The sequence below is a fragment of the Phoxinus phoxinus genome (assembly GCF_949152265.1).
Source record: "Phoxinus phoxinus genome assembly, chromosome: 12".
Classification (NCBI taxonomy): Eukaryota; Metazoa; Chordata; class Actinopteri; order Cypriniformes; family Leuciscidae; genus Phoxinus; species Phoxinus phoxinus.
In genome coordinates, this window is record NC_136887.1 from 30,444,613 (window position 1) to 30,463,410 (window position 18,798).

General features: G+C 37.3%; 2 protein-coding genes across 4 annotated transcripts in view; one reads left to right on the forward strand and one right to left on the reverse strand.

The window, feature by feature from the left end:
• Positions 1-418: 418 nt before the first annotated feature.
• Positions 419-7,532, forward strand: ctsf (cathepsin F). The gene is made up of 14 exons (XM_079631351.1): positions 419-831; positions 1,734-1,853; positions 2,191-2,272; positions 2,471-2,529; positions 2,638-2,710; positions 3,470-3,583; positions 3,769-3,917; positions 4,153-4,249; positions 4,802-4,882; positions 4,972-5,091; positions 5,467-5,531; positions 5,859-5,949; positions 6,155-6,213; positions 7,411-7,532. Exons 1-14 carry the CDS (start codon positions 595-597, stop codon positions 7,483-7,485), a joined length of 1,422 nt encoding a protein of 473 aa, XP_079487477.1. The 5' UTR covers positions 419-594; the 3' UTR covers positions 7,486-7,532.
• A 4,421-nt stretch (positions 7,533-11,953) lies between these two features.
• The window catches only part of stox2b (storkhead box 2b), a 73,361-nt gene continuing 66,516 nt past the window's right edge, over positions 11,954-18,798 (reverse strand). For all 3 annotated transcript variants that reach the window (XM_079631348.1, XM_079631349.1, XM_079631350.1), the window contains exons 3-4: positions 16,165-18,427; positions 11,954-12,804 (exon numbers count right to left, since the gene is read on the reverse strand). In XM_079631348.1, coding sequence (XP_079487474.1) covers positions 12,615-12,804; positions 16,165-18,427 — 2,453 coding nt within the window. In that variant the 3' untranslated portion in view covers positions 11,954-12,614. The remainder of the gene's footprint in view (positions 12,805-16,164; positions 18,428-18,798) is intronic.

An 18,798-nucleotide genomic window follows, 5' to 3' on the forward strand; every position in this document is an offset into this window, starting at 1 on the left:
AAAACATGATTTGAAATATAGATAATAAAAAAAATTATATATATATATATATATATATATATATATATATATATATATATATATATATATATATATATAATATTTTATATATATATATATTTTTTTTGTAAACACTACCGTTACCTCCAACCATCTTGAAAATAAATAAATGTTTAATTTATTATCAATGGTTGTCGTCTTATTATAATCACAAGCAAACAATTTATTATTAGTATTTTTATTTTTTAAAAACCTTTATTTAACCAGGGAAATAATCACATTGAGATAAATATCTCATTTACAAGTGAGCCCTGGCCAAGGTAGCAGCACACAATATACATAACTACATAAAACAAATTACACAACAATATAATATAATACAAATACTATTAGTATTATTGTTATTATTCAGCAACATGCCCCGCCCCGACACAGAGGGGCATCACATCATCAGTCATCCATCTTTGTGCGGGGCGGCTCGCAGACGCAGACTGACGTGTGGAGCAACAAAACACTGCGGGCTTACGACGATCTTATTCTCAAAACAATAACCTGATTTTACGCCGCAGCTTTCTGTTCCGAGAGCTCGACAGCATGTCCTTTATCCGCGGTTACCCCGTCATCGCCTGCTGCGTGCTGGTCGTTTTGGTTCTGGGTAAAGAAGATGGCACGGATCGCCCGGTTATCGGAGCTCCGGGATCCCCGGTCCGTCTGTCGGAGTCAGACCCAGGGGTTATGAAAGCAGTGAAATTTGCCGAGGACCGATATAATATGGCTTCCAACGCGATGCATATACGCCGTGTTAGCAAAATCCTGTCGGCCAGCAAACAGGTAAAATTGTAAATCATCCGTTTAAAATTTATAAAATAACGTTATACAATGTTATTAACGGATTCAAAACCATACAATTCTTCATATAATATAACTGTAGACAGAATATAATAATTGTTTGTATTATTATGGTTTGTTTTTATTATTATTCGCGATTCCGATACTGGACATGAAGTTTATTATAAGGAGTTATTTTTACCGCATTCATGTGATTAGACGTAAACAAGCGCAGAGCGTGCGCAGAGGCCTCATACATAACAGTGTTAAGCGGATTTAAGCAGCACAACACTGCGCGCCTTTTGCGCAGCAATTTATTACAGAGTAGATACTAGGAAAGCTGCGCACTTATGAACATTTACCAATGTTTGTAGGACGGTATATTTATAGTTCGTTTAAAGCCCACTGTTGTATAAATACCACAAATACTTGCAGTTTGTGATATAATTGTTGTGTGCAACAAATGTATGTATTTAGTTACATAAATTAGTATTAAAAAATAATCTTTATCAAGTAAATTTTTTTTATTGAAATATGTAACCAATGTATTACGATTTAATCAACACTTAAATGCATTAGTTAGCATGAACAAAGAATTAACAAATTATGCATTTATTTATCTTAGTTAGTTAATCTCAACATTTACTACATTTGTATCATCAGAAATGATATCTGTTAACATTAGTTAATAGCTTACACTGTAAGCTAACATGAACCTTTGTATTATCTAACAATAACAACAGTTGCTGTAAAAAATATATTGCACATTGTTAGGTCAACAGTTGTTAACAAATCAGAAGTGTTATCAAGATTTCTTTATAGAAGTTTGATATGACAGAGCCATAGTTATTCCCTTATTCAAAAAGAGTGATTCGTGTCTTTAATTTCTGCTCTGTCTTCCACAGCTGGTGAAAGGTATACGGTACAGTATTATGGTAGAGATTGGAAGCACTCAGTGTAAGAAATCCCTAGAGCTGAGCGCTGTGGACACCTGTGAATTTTTCCCAGAGCCCCACAAACAGAAGGTTAGCAAACACTAATCCTTAATCCATATAAAACGTCACTACTCAGAGTCTGTAATGGCAAACTCTTAATAGTCAAAATGCACTGCATGACCCATTTAAGATGGGATTTTTTGGGGTTCATTTTTACCGGTAGCATGCATGCGATTTTTATTTAATGTACAAAATGTCCAATTCCATTCAGTAGCACAAATCCAGTATGATGACCCATGCTTTTGTTCATTTAAATACTAAAACAATTAGCAACAGCACCACTTTGGCAGAAGTTGAACTTGCCCTTTGTAAATTTACAATGCACATTCTCTCTCCTAAATCACACCCATTCTCTGTCTCTCCACAGACGGAGGTTTGTTTGTTTGAGGTTTGGGACATTCCCTGGGAAAGTAAATCCACCCTGCTTAAACAGAAATGCGAGCCTGCGGGTCAGTAGCCTGGGACAGATGGCAGATCTGTCCAAATCATCTTCATCACATGATATACTGCTGTGGTGTAAAACAGACATGCATTCTCATTATTTTGTTTTAAGACAGGATATAAAGTGATTTTTATCATGCATCCACTTTTAATGGTTTTCTACCCAACATGCATTTGTAGTTACTTTGATATGGTTTATGTCTTAGTTTCCAAGGAGCTCAAAAAGGTTGCATCTGTACCCCTAACCCATGGCAAACCCATGAAGGTAATGCAATGTACACTTAAAATATGTCATAAAATATTTGCAACAGTTAATTCAACATTTTGTGAGCTTTTCGTGATGCATTACTTTTGTTTCGTTTGCGGTTTTTAGGAAACTGTGGAGCTTTTGACCCAGTTTAAAAACTTTATAATCACATACAACCGAACATACAGCTCCCAAGAAGGTAAGACACAAATATGAACTACCATTCAAAAGTTTGGGGTCAGTAGGTTTTTTTGTTGAAAGAAATTAACTATTTTATTCAGCAAGGATGCATTGAATTGATCAAAAGTGACAGTAAAGACATTTATCATATTACAAAACATCTCTATTTCAAATAAATTCTGTTCTCCCGAACTTTCTATTCATCAAAAAATCCTGAAAAATCTATCACGGTTTACACAAAAATATGAAGCAGCACAACGGGTTTCAACATTGTTAATAATAACAAATATGTATTGAGCAGCAGATCATCATAATAATTAGAATGATTTCTGATGGATCATGTGACACTGAAGACTGGAGTAATGATGCTGAAAATTCAGCTTTGCATCACAGTGATAAAATACATTTTAAAATATATCACATTATATTATATTACAATACAAAACAGTTATATTTTGTGACAATATTTCATAATATTAATGTTTTTTCTGTATTTGGTGTGGAAGATTTGTGTACTTGGTGTGGAAGAGACTTTAAATAGCATTAACAAATCTTACCTCCCCAAACGGTAGTGTACTTTAGATTGCAATAAAACAGATACTCATAAATAGTCATATTAAAGTGATTTGTAGTTATATTAATGTATAATACCCATCACATGGATACCATAATGTAAACTGATCAGTTTTCTATACTAGTATGTCAGTTCATGTCTATTTGTACTGCACAGACACAATTAAAAGCCCTTGACTAACCACTGATCCACTAAACTCCACAGAGGCAGAGAAGCGCTTGCGCATTTTCCAGGAGAATATGAAAACGGCACAAACACTGCAATCCCTGGAACAGGGGTCAGCTGAGTACGGGGTCACCAAGTTCAGTGACCTCACAGGTATGTTTATGAATTTTTAGATGATCATTTATTGCTCTGGAAAATATAAATTAGTGAGGAGTGGCCAAGTTTAGAGTGACAAGGTCAACATTTTAGATGTAACTCAGATGTGCATTCCTGTTGTCCCAAAAACACACACATGTGCAAGTCTCTCTATAATGTACTAATCATATGGATGTGTGTAGAGGATGAGTTCAGAATGATGTACCTGAACCCAATGCTGAGTCAGTGGAGTTTGAAGAATGAGATGAAGCCAGCGACCCCGTCCAGCAAGGCCGCTCCTGACAGCTGGGACTGGAGGGATCACGGGGCGGTCAGTTCTGTGAAGAACCAGGTATGACTGCCAGATTAACTCGCATTAACCGTTTAGAATTAATCAGTGGGTGTAATTGATTTTTAATATACACTCAGAGTGCTTTACAATGGGATAAGGGGTCATTGAATTAAGATTAATATGACGAATGATGAGTGAATCAGCGAAATAATATGAATGCTTTGTATGTCTGCAGAGTTTAACTTGAATGATGAGGTTTATTATTATAATTGTTTTAATTGACTGTCGGTTGCAGGGCATGTGTGGCTCCTGCTGGGCATTTTCGGTGACTGGAAACATCGAGGGACAGTGGTTCAAGAAAACGGGAGACCTGCTTTCCCTCTCCGAGCAGGGTAAATATATACTGTACCACACTACCGTTCAAAAAGGGGTCAGTAGGGTTTCTGTTTTGAAAGAAATTAATTGTTTTATTCAGCACAGATGCATTAAATGGATCAAAAGTGACTGAAAAAGACAATTATAATGTGATGACAAGATTATAAATGCTGTTCTTTTGAACTTTCTCTTCACGTTTTTCACGTTTTCCACAAAGTATTAAGCAGCATAATCATAGTAAGAAGTTTGTTTTGAGCAGCAAATCAGCGTATTAGAATGATTTCTAAAGGATCATGTGACACTGAAGACTGGAGTAATGATGCTGAAAATTCAGCTTTGATCACAGGAATGAATTACATTTTTAAATATATTACAATACAAAACGGGTATTTTGAATTGTAATATTTCACAATTTGTTTTTACTGTATTTTTTTGATCAAATAAATGCAGCCTTGGTGAGCATAAGACTTCTTTCAAAACAAATCTTACCGACCCCAAACTTTTGAAAGGTAGTTATTCTGAATGTGAGTTTAAATTCCTCTGTTTGCTCTCACCTCTTTACATAACAGAATTAGTGGACTGTGATGGGCTGGACCAGGCATGTGGAGGTGGGCTGCCGTCTAATGCGTATGAAGCCATCGAGAAGCTTGGTAAGAAATTCCCTAGAAGGCAAATAACTTGCAGGGAATCTGTAAGAGTAAATATGTCCTAAATAAGTGTGCTTTTTTCACCCCTAAAGGAGGTCTTGAGACAGAAACAGACTACAGCTACACTGGAAAAAAGCAGAGCTGTGATTTCTCTACAGGGAAGGTGGCCGCCTACATTAACAACTCTGTCGAGCTGCCCAACGATGAAAACGGTGAGTGAGAGAGATGAAAATAATAAACAAAATTAAATTAAAAACATTAAAACAACACTGATGATGGAAATACCTGCACTAGAGGAATTAAAGCAGGAAATTAAAAATATCAAATGTATTTTATCAAGACCATTTGGAAAGAAATATGAGCTATAAGCTAATCTTTCTTAAATGTAAATATACAGTACCATTGAAAATGATAGCACACCCAGTGTTTAAAGGGGCTATGTGGAGTTTTCAGCGGCATCTAGCAGTGATGTTTCCGTTTGCAACCAATACGTTTACAAGCGAGTGCTCAATCTTTTTTTATTTTTTATTACTATGTGGAGTTTGTCTTTTAATCTAAAACGTCTTGATTCTTCTCCTGTCTTGTAGGTATTGCTGCTTGGCTGGCTGAGAACGGTCCGGTGTCTGCTGCCCTCAATGCTTTTGCTATGCAGGTAACACAAATCAACAATATATTTGTGTTTTACTGTTAGCTTGCATAAATGTGTAATGAAAATATATTGCCCAATAATGTTCTAGACAAGCAGTATTGTATCTGTATATATATCAACATATATATTTATATATACACATACATCAATTATATACACACACAACAGCATTGTATATAATTTATAAGAAAACAGTTTTTTTTAAAAGCACACGTTTCTGGTGCTAATGTAGACTCGAGCATAGATATCTGGTACTACAAAAACAAAATGCTGTTTTACCCGGTTACTTGCTGAAGTTGCCCTTTTTAAACTTTTTGTTGATGTCTTTAGTTTTACAGAAAGGGAGTGTCTCATCCTCTAAAAATCTTCTGCAACCCCTGGATGATTGATCATGCTGTGCTGCTTGTGGGATACGGACAACGTGAGTATATATATACAATATGAGTGTATGATTTAAATGGTTTGTACTGATACAGATCTGAAATTCAGGCGTTTAACGGCAAGGCTTTGCAAATGACCATTTCAAAATACCTTGATATAATACCATTTACAGCTATGTAGAACCAGGCAACAGAGTCGTGTATTGCTCAGTGATGCGGAGTATAATTTTCTGCTGTTGTGTGCAGGTAATGGCGTTCCTTTCTGGGCCATCAAGAACAGCTGGGGAGAGGACTATGGAGAGCAGGTATGAAAAACAAAATCACCTGAATGTGCAGTATCACACGTGCAAATAAAATCATTTCTGCTTGTATCTCAGTCGCACATACCATGTATTATTAAAGAAATAGCAGAGATCATTATTATATGATACATTTAATAATGCATGGCCTCTGTAGACTTCCATTCTTGACTGATGCTGGAAAAAACATTACTGATATTTACAAAGTGCCCCTATTGCTTTATGCTTTTTCGAATATTACCTTTCATGCAGTGTGTAATATTTTTACACTTTGCAGTGTGCAAAGCTTTAAGGATCAAAGTGCATGATAAATAAAAGTTATTTTCTTTTACAATCGATTCTGAACTTCCTGAAACGAGTCGTCAGTAATTCCAGTCTTACTTCCTGCTCAAACCTACGTAGGTTTGTAACAAGTTTGCATAATGCCAGCCTATGGTCTTCATTGCCCGCGAACCACGTCTACTTTGACCCTCAAACGCGGCAGTTGTTGCTGAGACTGGAAGAGTTTGATTCGTGTTGTTGACATGTCGAAAAGAGTTTTCTGAGCAGCAAAAGCAAATCCACTTTACATGCACTTATTAAGGATAAGGACTTGCGCTGGAATTAATACGGTAAAACTGACGCCATCTTTACTGGTCGTATCATTGTGTATGAAGTGCTGAGGAAGCTCCGGAGCTGAAATTTAGATATGGTGATATGGTCTCGTTTGGTTTGTGACACGCGCTGTAAGCGGTAGACCAATCACAACAGACTGGATCATCTGACCAATTGGAGCAGACTTTCAGAAAGGTTGGGTTTAGAGAGACCGAATTCCTTTATCAAACCGTTTCTAACACTGAGAAAAGAGGTGATGTTGCAGTGTATATTATGAGAAAATAAAGTGTGTGTTTTTTTTACTTTAGATGCATGTAAACCTAATGTTGGAGACATCCAGAACAAAATAAAGAACCTTGAAAATGGCATAATAGGGGCACTTTAACATGTTAACTAAGTTTGATTGTTAGAAAATTATGAATGGAAAAGGATCTAAAAATTGTGTTTTTAGATTTGCCATTAGAGCATAACATTACTCCATGTAGACTTTCTGCCAAAATCATCACATAACTATTCTTGAAAACTTTTGATCCAGTTCATAACTTATAAAGTATGTCTGTAGTCTATTATCACAGAAATGTTAAAGTCTTTCATTTACTTCTTTTATAGGGTTACTATTACCTGTACAGAGGATCCAGACTGTGTGGAATCAACAAGATGTGCTCATCTGCAATTGTGAATTAGACACACACACACACACACACACACACACACACACACACACACACACAGAGCATGGATACAAAAACATTTCGCAACAGTTATGAACATGTGATGATTCTTTACAGAGGTTTTTCATCATGTAACCTGTGAACACAATAGTGTAAAACACATTCTGAACATATTTTCCGTATTTCCGTAATTCTCCGTAGCTCAAATGTGTGAAGTATTTCTCTTGAGGTCATGTGCTTTAGTCAACAGTCGTTCCATTCAGTATAGCTGAATTTAACACACATTACCTCCGATCCTCATGTGCAGTGATGTTACGGACACAGCAAATAACCAAATAGCAAATGACAAGATAACAGCACACCGTTTACCACGTTACTGATACAAACATTAAATGTGTTGTGATTTTAGATAATTTAGTTAAATATTTTGTGCTTTACTTTAGTTTTGTTATTCTGTATTTAATTATATATCTTTTAATTTAATTCCGAAAACACTTTATTGAGCTTGTGTCATGTTCTCTTGTAACCCTGCTGAATAGATTAGCAATTAACCATTTTCAACAGTGGATTTTAGACTTCTGAGTGCATTTTACAGAGTATTTTTAAGCTTACTAGTCTTGGAAACCAGATTTTGCACACTATGAATTTGCACAGTATATTGTGATCATTCCGTTAATGTAAGCGTGGCTCTTTTTACCATTTTTGAGCATACAGTATTTGGATGCATGGGGAAAAAGTTGCTGATGCTTTTTCCAAACACACAATGAAAGATTTCTTTGAGGTTTTGTGTTCTCTCAGCTGTATCTCTAATGCATTAACAAACCTGTATTGCTGAATAAACTCCCAAATGTGTCCGTTGTGCTTCACGCTGTCATAACTGCCATGTTTTTGTAAGTTCAATAATCGAGAAATATTCAGGCTTAAATAGTCTTAAATTTCAGCCATTTAAAACTGCACAAAACACCCATGATGAAAGCAATAACAACAGGAAATGAAGCAAGAGAACTACAGTATACCACCAGAGTTAAAAGTGGAACTTGAATTGTTGCACATTTGAGTCTTCGATGATTAAAATGAGCATAAAAACAGAAACTAAGCAAAAAATAGAAAGATAAAACTGTTTTGCTTTGCTTTCCAAAGTCAGACATCTTAATTTGACCATATGCAATCCTGAACCTTGCAGGAATTATTTTACATCACATACATGTTAGTTGGAATAAGGTCCATGCTTTGAAGATTGTTGAGCGCTCTCTAGTGGTCATTTGTGGTAGTTTACCTCAATGTAAACATTATTTTTCAAGCTTTGCAATTTACTGTACATGACACCAAAAAGTGAACATGGCATTGACCTCAACAGAGATTACACAATTATAAACATGTCATGTTATTTTATTGTCTTAAAAAGTTACACAATCCCCAAGGGAGGGATTTAGTACACTAAAACATTTAACAGCACAACTACACAAATGGGGATTTTTATTTGAAATATTATAGACTTTACAAAAAAAAAAAAAAAAATCCCCCTTGTAGGTTTTTATACTTAGCTTGACAGATAGCCATCTCTTACAGAATGACATAATGTCACAATAAGGAACAATGTTATTGAGAACCATAAGAAATCCATCATGTTTAGGGAAGACATTTCATGGACTATCAGTATTTCGTATGAAATATGTTCAATATAAACAACATCCGTTCGGATGATTTTTTTCCTTTTTCTTTTTACAGTCACCAGAGAACAGGCATTAGTGCAAAAATGGTATAACAAGGTAGTCCTGGCTGCAGTTTATCCATTTATTCGAGAGCGTGACATTTTACAGTCCTCTAGAACTCATGAGGGGACTCGTACTCCGGTACAATATGACAGATGTTCACTAAATGGAGCAGTGAACATCACTTCACAAAAGAAAAAAGATATTCGTTCAGACTTATTTCATAACTTATTTAAAAAAAACTTAGAAATCACTGATTCTTGAATACTGGGACAAAACAGGGCACCGAACATTAAAGTTTATGCATTAAATAATGATTTTGTATTAACTTGCACATGTTCAGAGGCATTCACTTTGGCTTGGTTGCTATTTAAATAATTTATTTAGAACTCATTCACAGGTCAATTTGGTAGATTTGTCCAGATTTGATACATATCTGAAATTAATATAAATATTCATAAATCTAGCATTTAGATTTAAAGGGATAGTTGGATGCAAATTCTGTCATTAATTACTCAGCCTCATGTCATTGCAACCCCCTGAAGAAGTTCGTTCATCTTTGGAACACAAATGAGGATATTTTTTAATGAAATCTGAGTTTTCTGTCCCTTGATTGACAGCTATGAAACTACAACTTTGACGCTTCAAAAAGTTCATAAAGAGATCGTAAAACGAATCCATATAAATTGAGCGGTTTAGTAAAAATATTTTGAAGAGACTTGATCGCTTTATATGATGAACAGATTAAATTTAGAGAACAAACCTCATTGGTTCATTTTCGTGAAGCGAACATGCTTGAGCTTCTGTTTACCACAACTGATGTGTGAATTGATAAATATTTATATGTGTATATCAAAAAGATCTTTATTTGTGTTCCGAAGATGAACAAAAGTCTTGTGGATTTGGAACGATATGAGGGTCAGTAATTAATGACATCATTTTTATTTTTGGGTGAACTATCCCTTTAAGACTGAAGAAAATATGACACTATCATAACCATATTTTGTCGACAAAACAACCACACAAGTTTTGATTGCAGTAGCCACTTTATTTTTCTGGTGTTGCTACTAGGTTGCTAATAGGACTTAAACTATCCCATACAATTTTTTATTACAATCTGTAAAATGGAGTTGGCAAATTATAGTCAGGGAATAAGAATAATTACCTACATTAATAACTGTAATATTATTACAATTCAGAGTCACATTATCCTTCAGAAATCATTCTAATATGCTGATTTGGTGCTCGGAAAACATTTCTTAATTCTTAAAGGTACACTATGCAACTTTTGGCCCTCTAGCGGTTAACTGCATGCATTTTGCGGAAGAACATCATTTTGGTTGTGCTTCGGCTCTGCGGATGAATATAATCCTTCACAATAGATAATGCTTTACAATTAACTACATATGGCAATTGATCCGTTCAATAAAATGCCATACTCACCTGTTGAGTAATAAAAATCCACATTACTTTTACAACATTTTAAATCCCTCAGTTCTCGCCATCTCCGAAGAGCCAAGCCAATGTTTATTCTGGTTTTATTACGAGCTCTGTCGCGTTCTCTCTTTGCCAGCGGACTCTCCTCCAGAGGTTAGAGATTTAGCTTCTCAACCTTTCTCACTCATTGTGACAACTAACCTATGCCACTCCAACACCATACACGCGTCACACACTTCTCTATTTAATGATATGACAAGACACGCACGGACAAGTGACGCATGTACGCAGTTTCCCGCAAAAACCATCCTGACAGGACTAAAATATAAACGCTTATAATAGGCTTACAATCCAGGACAAGACAAAAAGCAGTAAGGATTGATGATGTATTGACTCTAGGGATGCACGATGTCACCATATTGGTATCGGACGATATATTCATTTTTAAATGTTATCGTTTTTGACCCAATAAGAAAATTTTGATCTAGCGACAAATGTATTGGTTATCAGCTTTCAAATATAAAGAATTATAGGTATCGGCCAAAATTTCCATATCGGTGCATCCTTGACTCGTTTAAATTGTGTTAATTTTGAACAAGACAAAAAAAAAAGTTACATAGTGTATCTTTAATATCATTATTGAAAAAGTTGTGCTGCTTATTTGAAATAGAAATGTTTTGTAATATTATAAATGTCTGTTGTCACTTTTGAGCAATTGAATTCTTGCTGAATAAACATTAATCTTTTTTTTTACATTAGTAGTACATTTTATATTCTATATATAGGCTATATTTTTTAAATATTCGCCAGATAAAATTGACATGTTTAGCCCCACATCTCAAGAATCAGTGAAATATTGTTCTAATGCTTACCATGAATTTGTGTACTAAAAGAACTGAGAAAAAAGTAATAATAATAATAAATATATAAATAACAAATAACTGAACATGGCTGGACATATCAGAGATATGAAGTTCTAAATTATCCACTCTATATGGGTCCTATATGATTCCAAACTCTACACAAGTCTCCTCTCTGTTACAATGAGATTCGGCTCTATTACAGTAGTATGAGAACAGTAGGTTACTAACGCTTTATGATCGAGATGTGATTGAAAAGCACTAGCAGTACATTCACGGTTTGCAAGCTGATAGTGGTTTGTCTAATACAGCGGACCTAAGGTGGGGGGTGGACGTCACTCTCGTCTCCCTCTACGACTGTACAAATAGTGGAGGTAGCAATGTGTGTATTCTGTGTCGTCTAGTAGTTGAGCACCTGGTTAAAAAGAGAAAATCGGGAACAAAAATGGATTCCAACTTTTTTTTTTTTTTTCAAGAACGGCCCATTCGTTGAGAAAGCACCAGTAATATTTAAATTGGTATTTTTTTTTTATAAACAAATAATGCCTTGGTGGTGGTATGTTTTGTCAAGTTTCAATAAACTACAAACATCCCAGAAAGAAAAGAAAAAAAAATCCCAGGACAGTGGACGATACACAAGGATGCAGTAAAACGATTCCAGCGGAGACAGATGAGCTTGTTCAGATTATCGTGGCCTTCAAGTTACGGCCAGCAAATATGAGCCAGTAAGTCAGTAGAGTTCAGAGGGACCTGAGCGTACAGAATGAAACACTAGACACAGCGATGAATGAATAGGCAGAGGCAACGCAGCCAAGTTTGGATCAGAAGACAGTTAAGACCCGTAGTGGATACATTAAGCTATTAAGGACACCTACAAATGAGTTTGATCGAGGATTTTATCCCAAACATGATCGCAGATCAGCGTAAATTGAGTCCTAATGAACTGACGTGTTTGTCTGCAGCAGTATTTGTTACAAATATCAAAAAAAAAGTGAAAGATACCTCCAGTGAATCATGATGAACTGCGTTTTCTGAAACGCGTCTCTATTTGAAGCGTCACACGAGCTCAGAAGGTCCTGCCTGTAAGATTGTAACAGTCCTGGTGAAGTTCAGTTTAGCGGTCCTCCCCATCACTACACGCTGGTGATGGAGGCCTGTTTCTCCGTGCGGTTGGCGGGCGGCTCGCGGATGGTACGGAAGCTGGGGGGCTGGTAGGGAGGCGGGGGTCTTTTGGTGCCAATGTGTCCTGGACTCAAAGCCATATTCTGACGCCTGCTATTTTCCACATTACTCGAGGTGTTCGAAGCAAGGCTTTCCCGCGTGCTGAAGCAGTAAAGAAGGACAGAAAGGGAAAGAGAAGGCAAGTGTTATGAAGAAAGCAGAAGTGGGAAATTTATTAGTAGCCTAACACGCTGAAAAAAGGTGGGATGGGGAATTGGGGGTTAATCAAAGTTTAACAATCACAATCTCGTTAAGTTTCAGGGTCAGGATCAGGGTTGTGCACCATTCAGAACTGAATTGAGAATGCCTTTAATTTCCAAATAAACTCCAGAATTTGAAGTTGAAGCAAACAGGATGTAGAATTCAAATGAGATTAGGCTATAATAAGCATAATTAAATTCTAAATGGAGACCAATACAAATGTTCTTATCAATATCTTGCGGTGGACAATGCTTATGGTAGCCTACCGTAGAACAAAATTAAAATCAATCAGAGAATTTTATGTTTATTTTATTTTAGAGTCCAATAGGCTACACTTTTTTTTTAATATTCATAACATTAAATATATTTGTAGAATAGATTTCAAAATGAATCGTGTAATCATTTCTGTTTTGTCATAATTAACTGCTGAGTGACTGTTGAATTTCTGGTAACCATAAGATTATTTGATGAATTTAGAATGTACAGAACATTTAATTTGTAATAGAAATGTTATGTATCATTATAAATTTCTTTTACTGTCAATTTTGAGCAATTTCATGCATCCTTGCTGCATAAAAGTTGGCTATATATTTTTAAACTTATCCCAAAAGTTTAACAGTAGTGCTATAATAAAAAAAATAAAATAAAAAAAAAAAATATATATATATATATATATATATATATATGTTATTGAGGGATCATGTTGAAATGTTTAATACATTCACTTTAAATCCAAACTTCATTTAGAATTGTGCCCAACTCTGACACTGAGTAAAGGACAACAGAAAAGAGAAAGGACAGTACAGAAGCAAGAAAAAAAAGTAAGAGGAATACAAACCTGAATATTTATAAATGTTGACTAAAAGCACCCGTGCCAACAGATGTTTCTCTCAAAGAGCCCAAACATGCCCAATGTAAGATGCAGGACTATATGAGAGAGGTTCTATAAACAAAATCATCTGAACATGTCACATTAATTGGCCCATTTTAAATGTGCCTGCTCAAATTTAAAAGGGGGAATCTAAGTTTAAATAAATCAAATGCAAGCGGAACCCATTCAGGTGACATGCAGCTCAGCTCCAACTCTACCTAGTTCATTCAGCTTTAAATAACCAGCACATAAATTACACATCATGATCAAATTTAAACCCATTCGAATACATCACTCATATAGTTCCTCGGTCAGATTTGGAAGTTAGCAAATCTATATTTTTTGTATGTTTCATATCAAGTATATTTTGTTTGTTTTTAGTAGTTACAATAATAAACTTTTCAAATTGATAAATATTAAAAACTATACATTTGATAGAGGCTTACAAAATACTGTTGGATGTGTTAAATAATAATAAAAATGTTATCATCCCAAGAGACTACAAAATGCAAAACAAAACAAAAATCCCTTTTTATGGGTGTACCCATTAAAGGGTTGATATAATAATATTTGCATTGCCTTTTTTAATGTATAGGACAATAACAGGAATTTAGTTGTTTTTGGCATACCGCTGTTTGAAACGTACTGTTTTCCTTTTCTATGATGTTTTGAACATGGCTTGCCACCAAAATGGAAGAGGGGAGAATGAAAACACAGGAAGGAACTGCACAAAACAAATATACTCACAAACACAAGGTAAAAAACTACAACTGAACCACCGTATGAAAAACAACATACTTTAATTTGGGGAAAAACTAAACAAGCAAAAAAATATCACAATTAAAAAACGAAACAAAACATGGGGGCACATTTTGTTCCTCAAATGTTTGAAATGTCTCATCAGGCTTTTGGCACCGAGCGGGCTTCGCCGTCACTACAGTGAAGTGACCTCAACCCGCTCTGCCTCACAGGGTGACCTGAGTAACAGTACAGTGCTTGTTTTTCTTCATCCAATCACATTTTTTCTAAACGCAGACAGAAAATATCCACTTCATCAATTAAAATGCATGGTATATTTCCTCAAGTGGACGCCACAAACTTCTTTTTTATTGTTGGATTTTTGCCTGCAAAACAGACTTTGCAGTTTGCACTCAACTTTAAAGTGTTTTCGGAGTCAATATTATTGCACTGCAATACTGTATCTGAGCATGAAAACGTCTAATGGAAGTTTGCAGTATGAGAGGTTTCAGACATTTGGAAGACGAGATCAAAGGGTTTGGGTGCAGGTTGAAAGGGAGGACAAGGATAACGTCAGGACGTAAAGTTGCATCATGTGCTCAAGGCAATTTATTATTTAAGTAAGGCCTCAAACATATCAATAGATCAAGTGACAGACATGTGCGTATCCATTATATCATGATCATTTTGAGAACAATGTCAATTAACCCAATGGATTTCGGTTGAGAACACACAATGCAACACTTACAATACAAACATGATGTTCATTTAGACAAAAATGACAAAAGGAGCACCCAAAAACAACACATTTAAACAAATAATTCAGTTTAAAACAAAAGCAAACAACAAATGGTGTAAACACTTTCAAAGATTGCAGTTATAAAACTGGTAGTGGTTGACCTACATTAAGGTGTATTCGGTACCTCTCATATGTTAGGGCCTCCCCATTTTTAGTGAAAACCTGATACATAGAGTAGCATTAAGCCCAAAAATACTCTACGCAAGTATGAACCGTAGCATTGCAAAATGTGTAATGTAATGTTGCAATTTGTAATGCAAACGTGTAAAATTCATTCTCATCACTTCTGCAAGGGCCACTATAATTGGAACCTATATTTCAGGTCAACTACTGTCATGGAAGAACAAGTTTTAACAGTATTATGTAAACCCAGTAATGTTAGTTTAACTGTTGACATGTTTATAGCTAGTTATCTGAAATATGACCCACAGGTTAAATGGCACAGACATTTTAACTGAACTCTATCAGACTACTGAGGTTTGTTACCGCCACAGAAACGTTAGAATGCAAGTTAAGTGTATAATAGGACAGCATGCTTACAATGCATTGGCCAAGCACTGGTGTTTTTGTACTTGCATAGAGTATGTTTCTGGCCTTAATGTCATTCACAGAGGTGGTTATTGCTGCTTAAAATAAGAAAATGTAAGGTTTGCACAACTAGGATTAAACTAAGGCTCTACGGAATTTTGTCATGACTATAAAAGCAAAGAACCCTAAATGTTTCTGTGAGTTAACACTGAGTTAAAAAAAAGGATATGTCTATTCATAGAATAGCATAACCCTCATTTAAGACACACCCTATTGCCAACACAACAACTGAAACAAATCCTTAAAGTGGCCCTGAGTGCCTTACCGTGGGGAATTAAATCCACTGTCCACAGTCACACTGCTGGAGTCCATACTGTCCAATCGGGTAGAATGGACCGATTTTTGGCTGTTGTTCCCCTCACCTTCCTTGGGACTTAGAAAGGTAAGGTTCTTCTCAAACTTCCGCTGCAAATCCCGCTCCTTTTCCCTTTCCAGCAGCCATTGCATTGTCCCTCCCTCTTCTAGAACTTTCTGCTCCACCCGGTTCTTATGACTAGTCTCCTCCGAGTCGTCATCTGACACATTGTAATAGTCAAAGGTTGTTTCTGCGCATGAAGCCTGCTCCTGAGCCGAGGATGGTGGCACGGTCAGTGGTAGAGGTTTATCGAAATGCTCCTGAGTCCCAAGGACCTCCGCTGACTTGGTGTGAGGGGACCTTCCTATCGTACCTGGCCTTGAGAAGCTGCTCTCCACGTAGTCTGGAGATTTAAACAAAGTCTCTTGGCTGTAAACCTCTGGCATTTTGTCCAAGTCACCTGAGTCAGGATTGTGTTGGTGCAACAATCGTTCATTGGGGAGATGCTCGGGAGTTTGGCTCGTTGTCGCTATAGGAGTAGTATTTTGTCCCTTGGCTGTCTCCTCTTTATATTCTATAGGGTGAGGTGGTGTTAGATGAGGTGTCAGTCGGTCAGAAGAGATCCCCTTCCAGACACTATCCGTAAAGTCATGGCTGGGTTTTACAAGAGATGATGGAGCAGAGAGAGAGACTTCATTTGCCGCAGTGCACTGGAAATAGTCATCCACAGGTGTTTTGGGAGAACAAGACTTCAGGTCATTGTAAGCAGGAAGACTATCCCTGCTTTTACTCTTCTCCAGCGTCCGGTAAAGCACAGCATCCTCCGAGGATCCTCTTCCAACATCAGGCACACAAACGTCAGAGTGTAATCTAGCAGCAGAAAGCAAGATGCGGGAATAGTGGGTCGCCTGCGCAGATGCCCTCAAAGTACCATCGTCAGTGTAGTACCGACTCCTGTCATCGGGACTGCACTCAAAGTCCTCTGGGCCACCTAAATATGGACCACCAAGAGGTCCCTTGGAGTTGTCCATGGAGCGTGACCTTTCTTTGGCCTTGTCCGACCTCTCGTTTCGTGACTTTCTCTCTTGTGTATGACTATGACTTCGGTGGACTTTGGAATGTGACTGTGCCCTAGAGGGTTCTGGGAATGGCATTTCTGTCCGTCGCTTTGCCAGTTCCCCAGAAACATCCCACTCTGGAGCGGTTGTAAAGTGAGACTCCACAATATTGGGGTTGCTGTGAACCATATACTTCCCCCTATTCCGCTCCATGGACATCATGGTTTCACGTGGAGAACGTACCAACGAGGAGCTGTAGAATCTGTAATCCCGGTCATAGGTTATGTCCAGGTTGGACCCATCAGACGGATCCCCCCTGGACACTCGTGTTTTGCTATGGGAGCGTGAGGCCTTGCCCTGCTGGGTCTTTCGATGGCTGCGGCTCCTCTTGCTGCGTGCACTCTGCTGAGCCGAGGAGTTCGCTTTGTTCCTCTGTGCCTTCTCCTCCTCCAATCGCTTCATTACTGCTGTGTGGCGAGCAAGGTTCTCCACCGTAAGATCTGGGTTGATCCGACGGATGATCTCCATCTCCACCTCTCTGGGAACGGTGGTGGGTGTCTCCTCGTCCCGCAGTGGCCACTCCTCAGGTGGGAACTGGGCGGAAAACGTGGCTAGATGTTTCGTCTTGTCCTTCTTGAAGCTCAACCTGAAGAGCTTCAGTCCAAACTTCTTAGACTGCTTCTCCCCACTGCTGCTGCTTCCATCTTTGTGTTTACTGTTTGTCTCGGTTTTAAATGGAAAACTAAGCGCACTCTTACTCTTCTCTGATGGCTGCTGAGGGGGCGGAGACACAGGAGAAACCTCTTTATGCTCCTTAGACCTTCTCTGTAAGGTTGAGGTATGTGTGCTAGGTATGTGTGCTAGGTCCTCCCGGTAGCTGTTGTTGTAGGAATCACTATGGTTCTTGTGGTGAGGTCTTTCCCGGACGCATCCGGACGTGGAGGGTGTCATGGTACCCGAGTGAGGAGAGGTACAAGGCTGCTGCTGCTGCATGCGATCTGGTATCCTCTCGTCTAGGTGGTACCACTTGCTGTTAGTTCTAATAAGGGAAGGCGTGATGAAGTATGTCTGCTGGGTGACAATGAAGTAACCCTCCGGGGTGGGGTAGATCTTCCGCTCTCGGACCAGCATGTTGAGCGTGTGCCGCAGAATCTCCATACTTGGAGTGGGGACGCCTACCGGACAGAAAAAGAGATAGAAGATCAGTCCAATACGGCAAAACAAATACCTTGACACCAACAACATTAATTTGACACCGATACTATAATCTTAAGATTATTGTAACAAAGTATCACAAGGTGCAATTCCACAATGACAATATTATGGGATTTAAAATTACATGCTGAAATTCTGTTTCAAGCACGTACAATCTTCCTTCATGTATAATAATGTTTACTATGCTTTACTTAAAGGTTGCCTCTCATTTTATCCCCTCAACATTGTCCAATATAACGGATCACAACACAAGTGCTTATAGTTGCATGTATGTTAATTTCTCAATAAAGCTAAAATAAACAGCCTTTTAAAATTCCATTCACATTCTGTC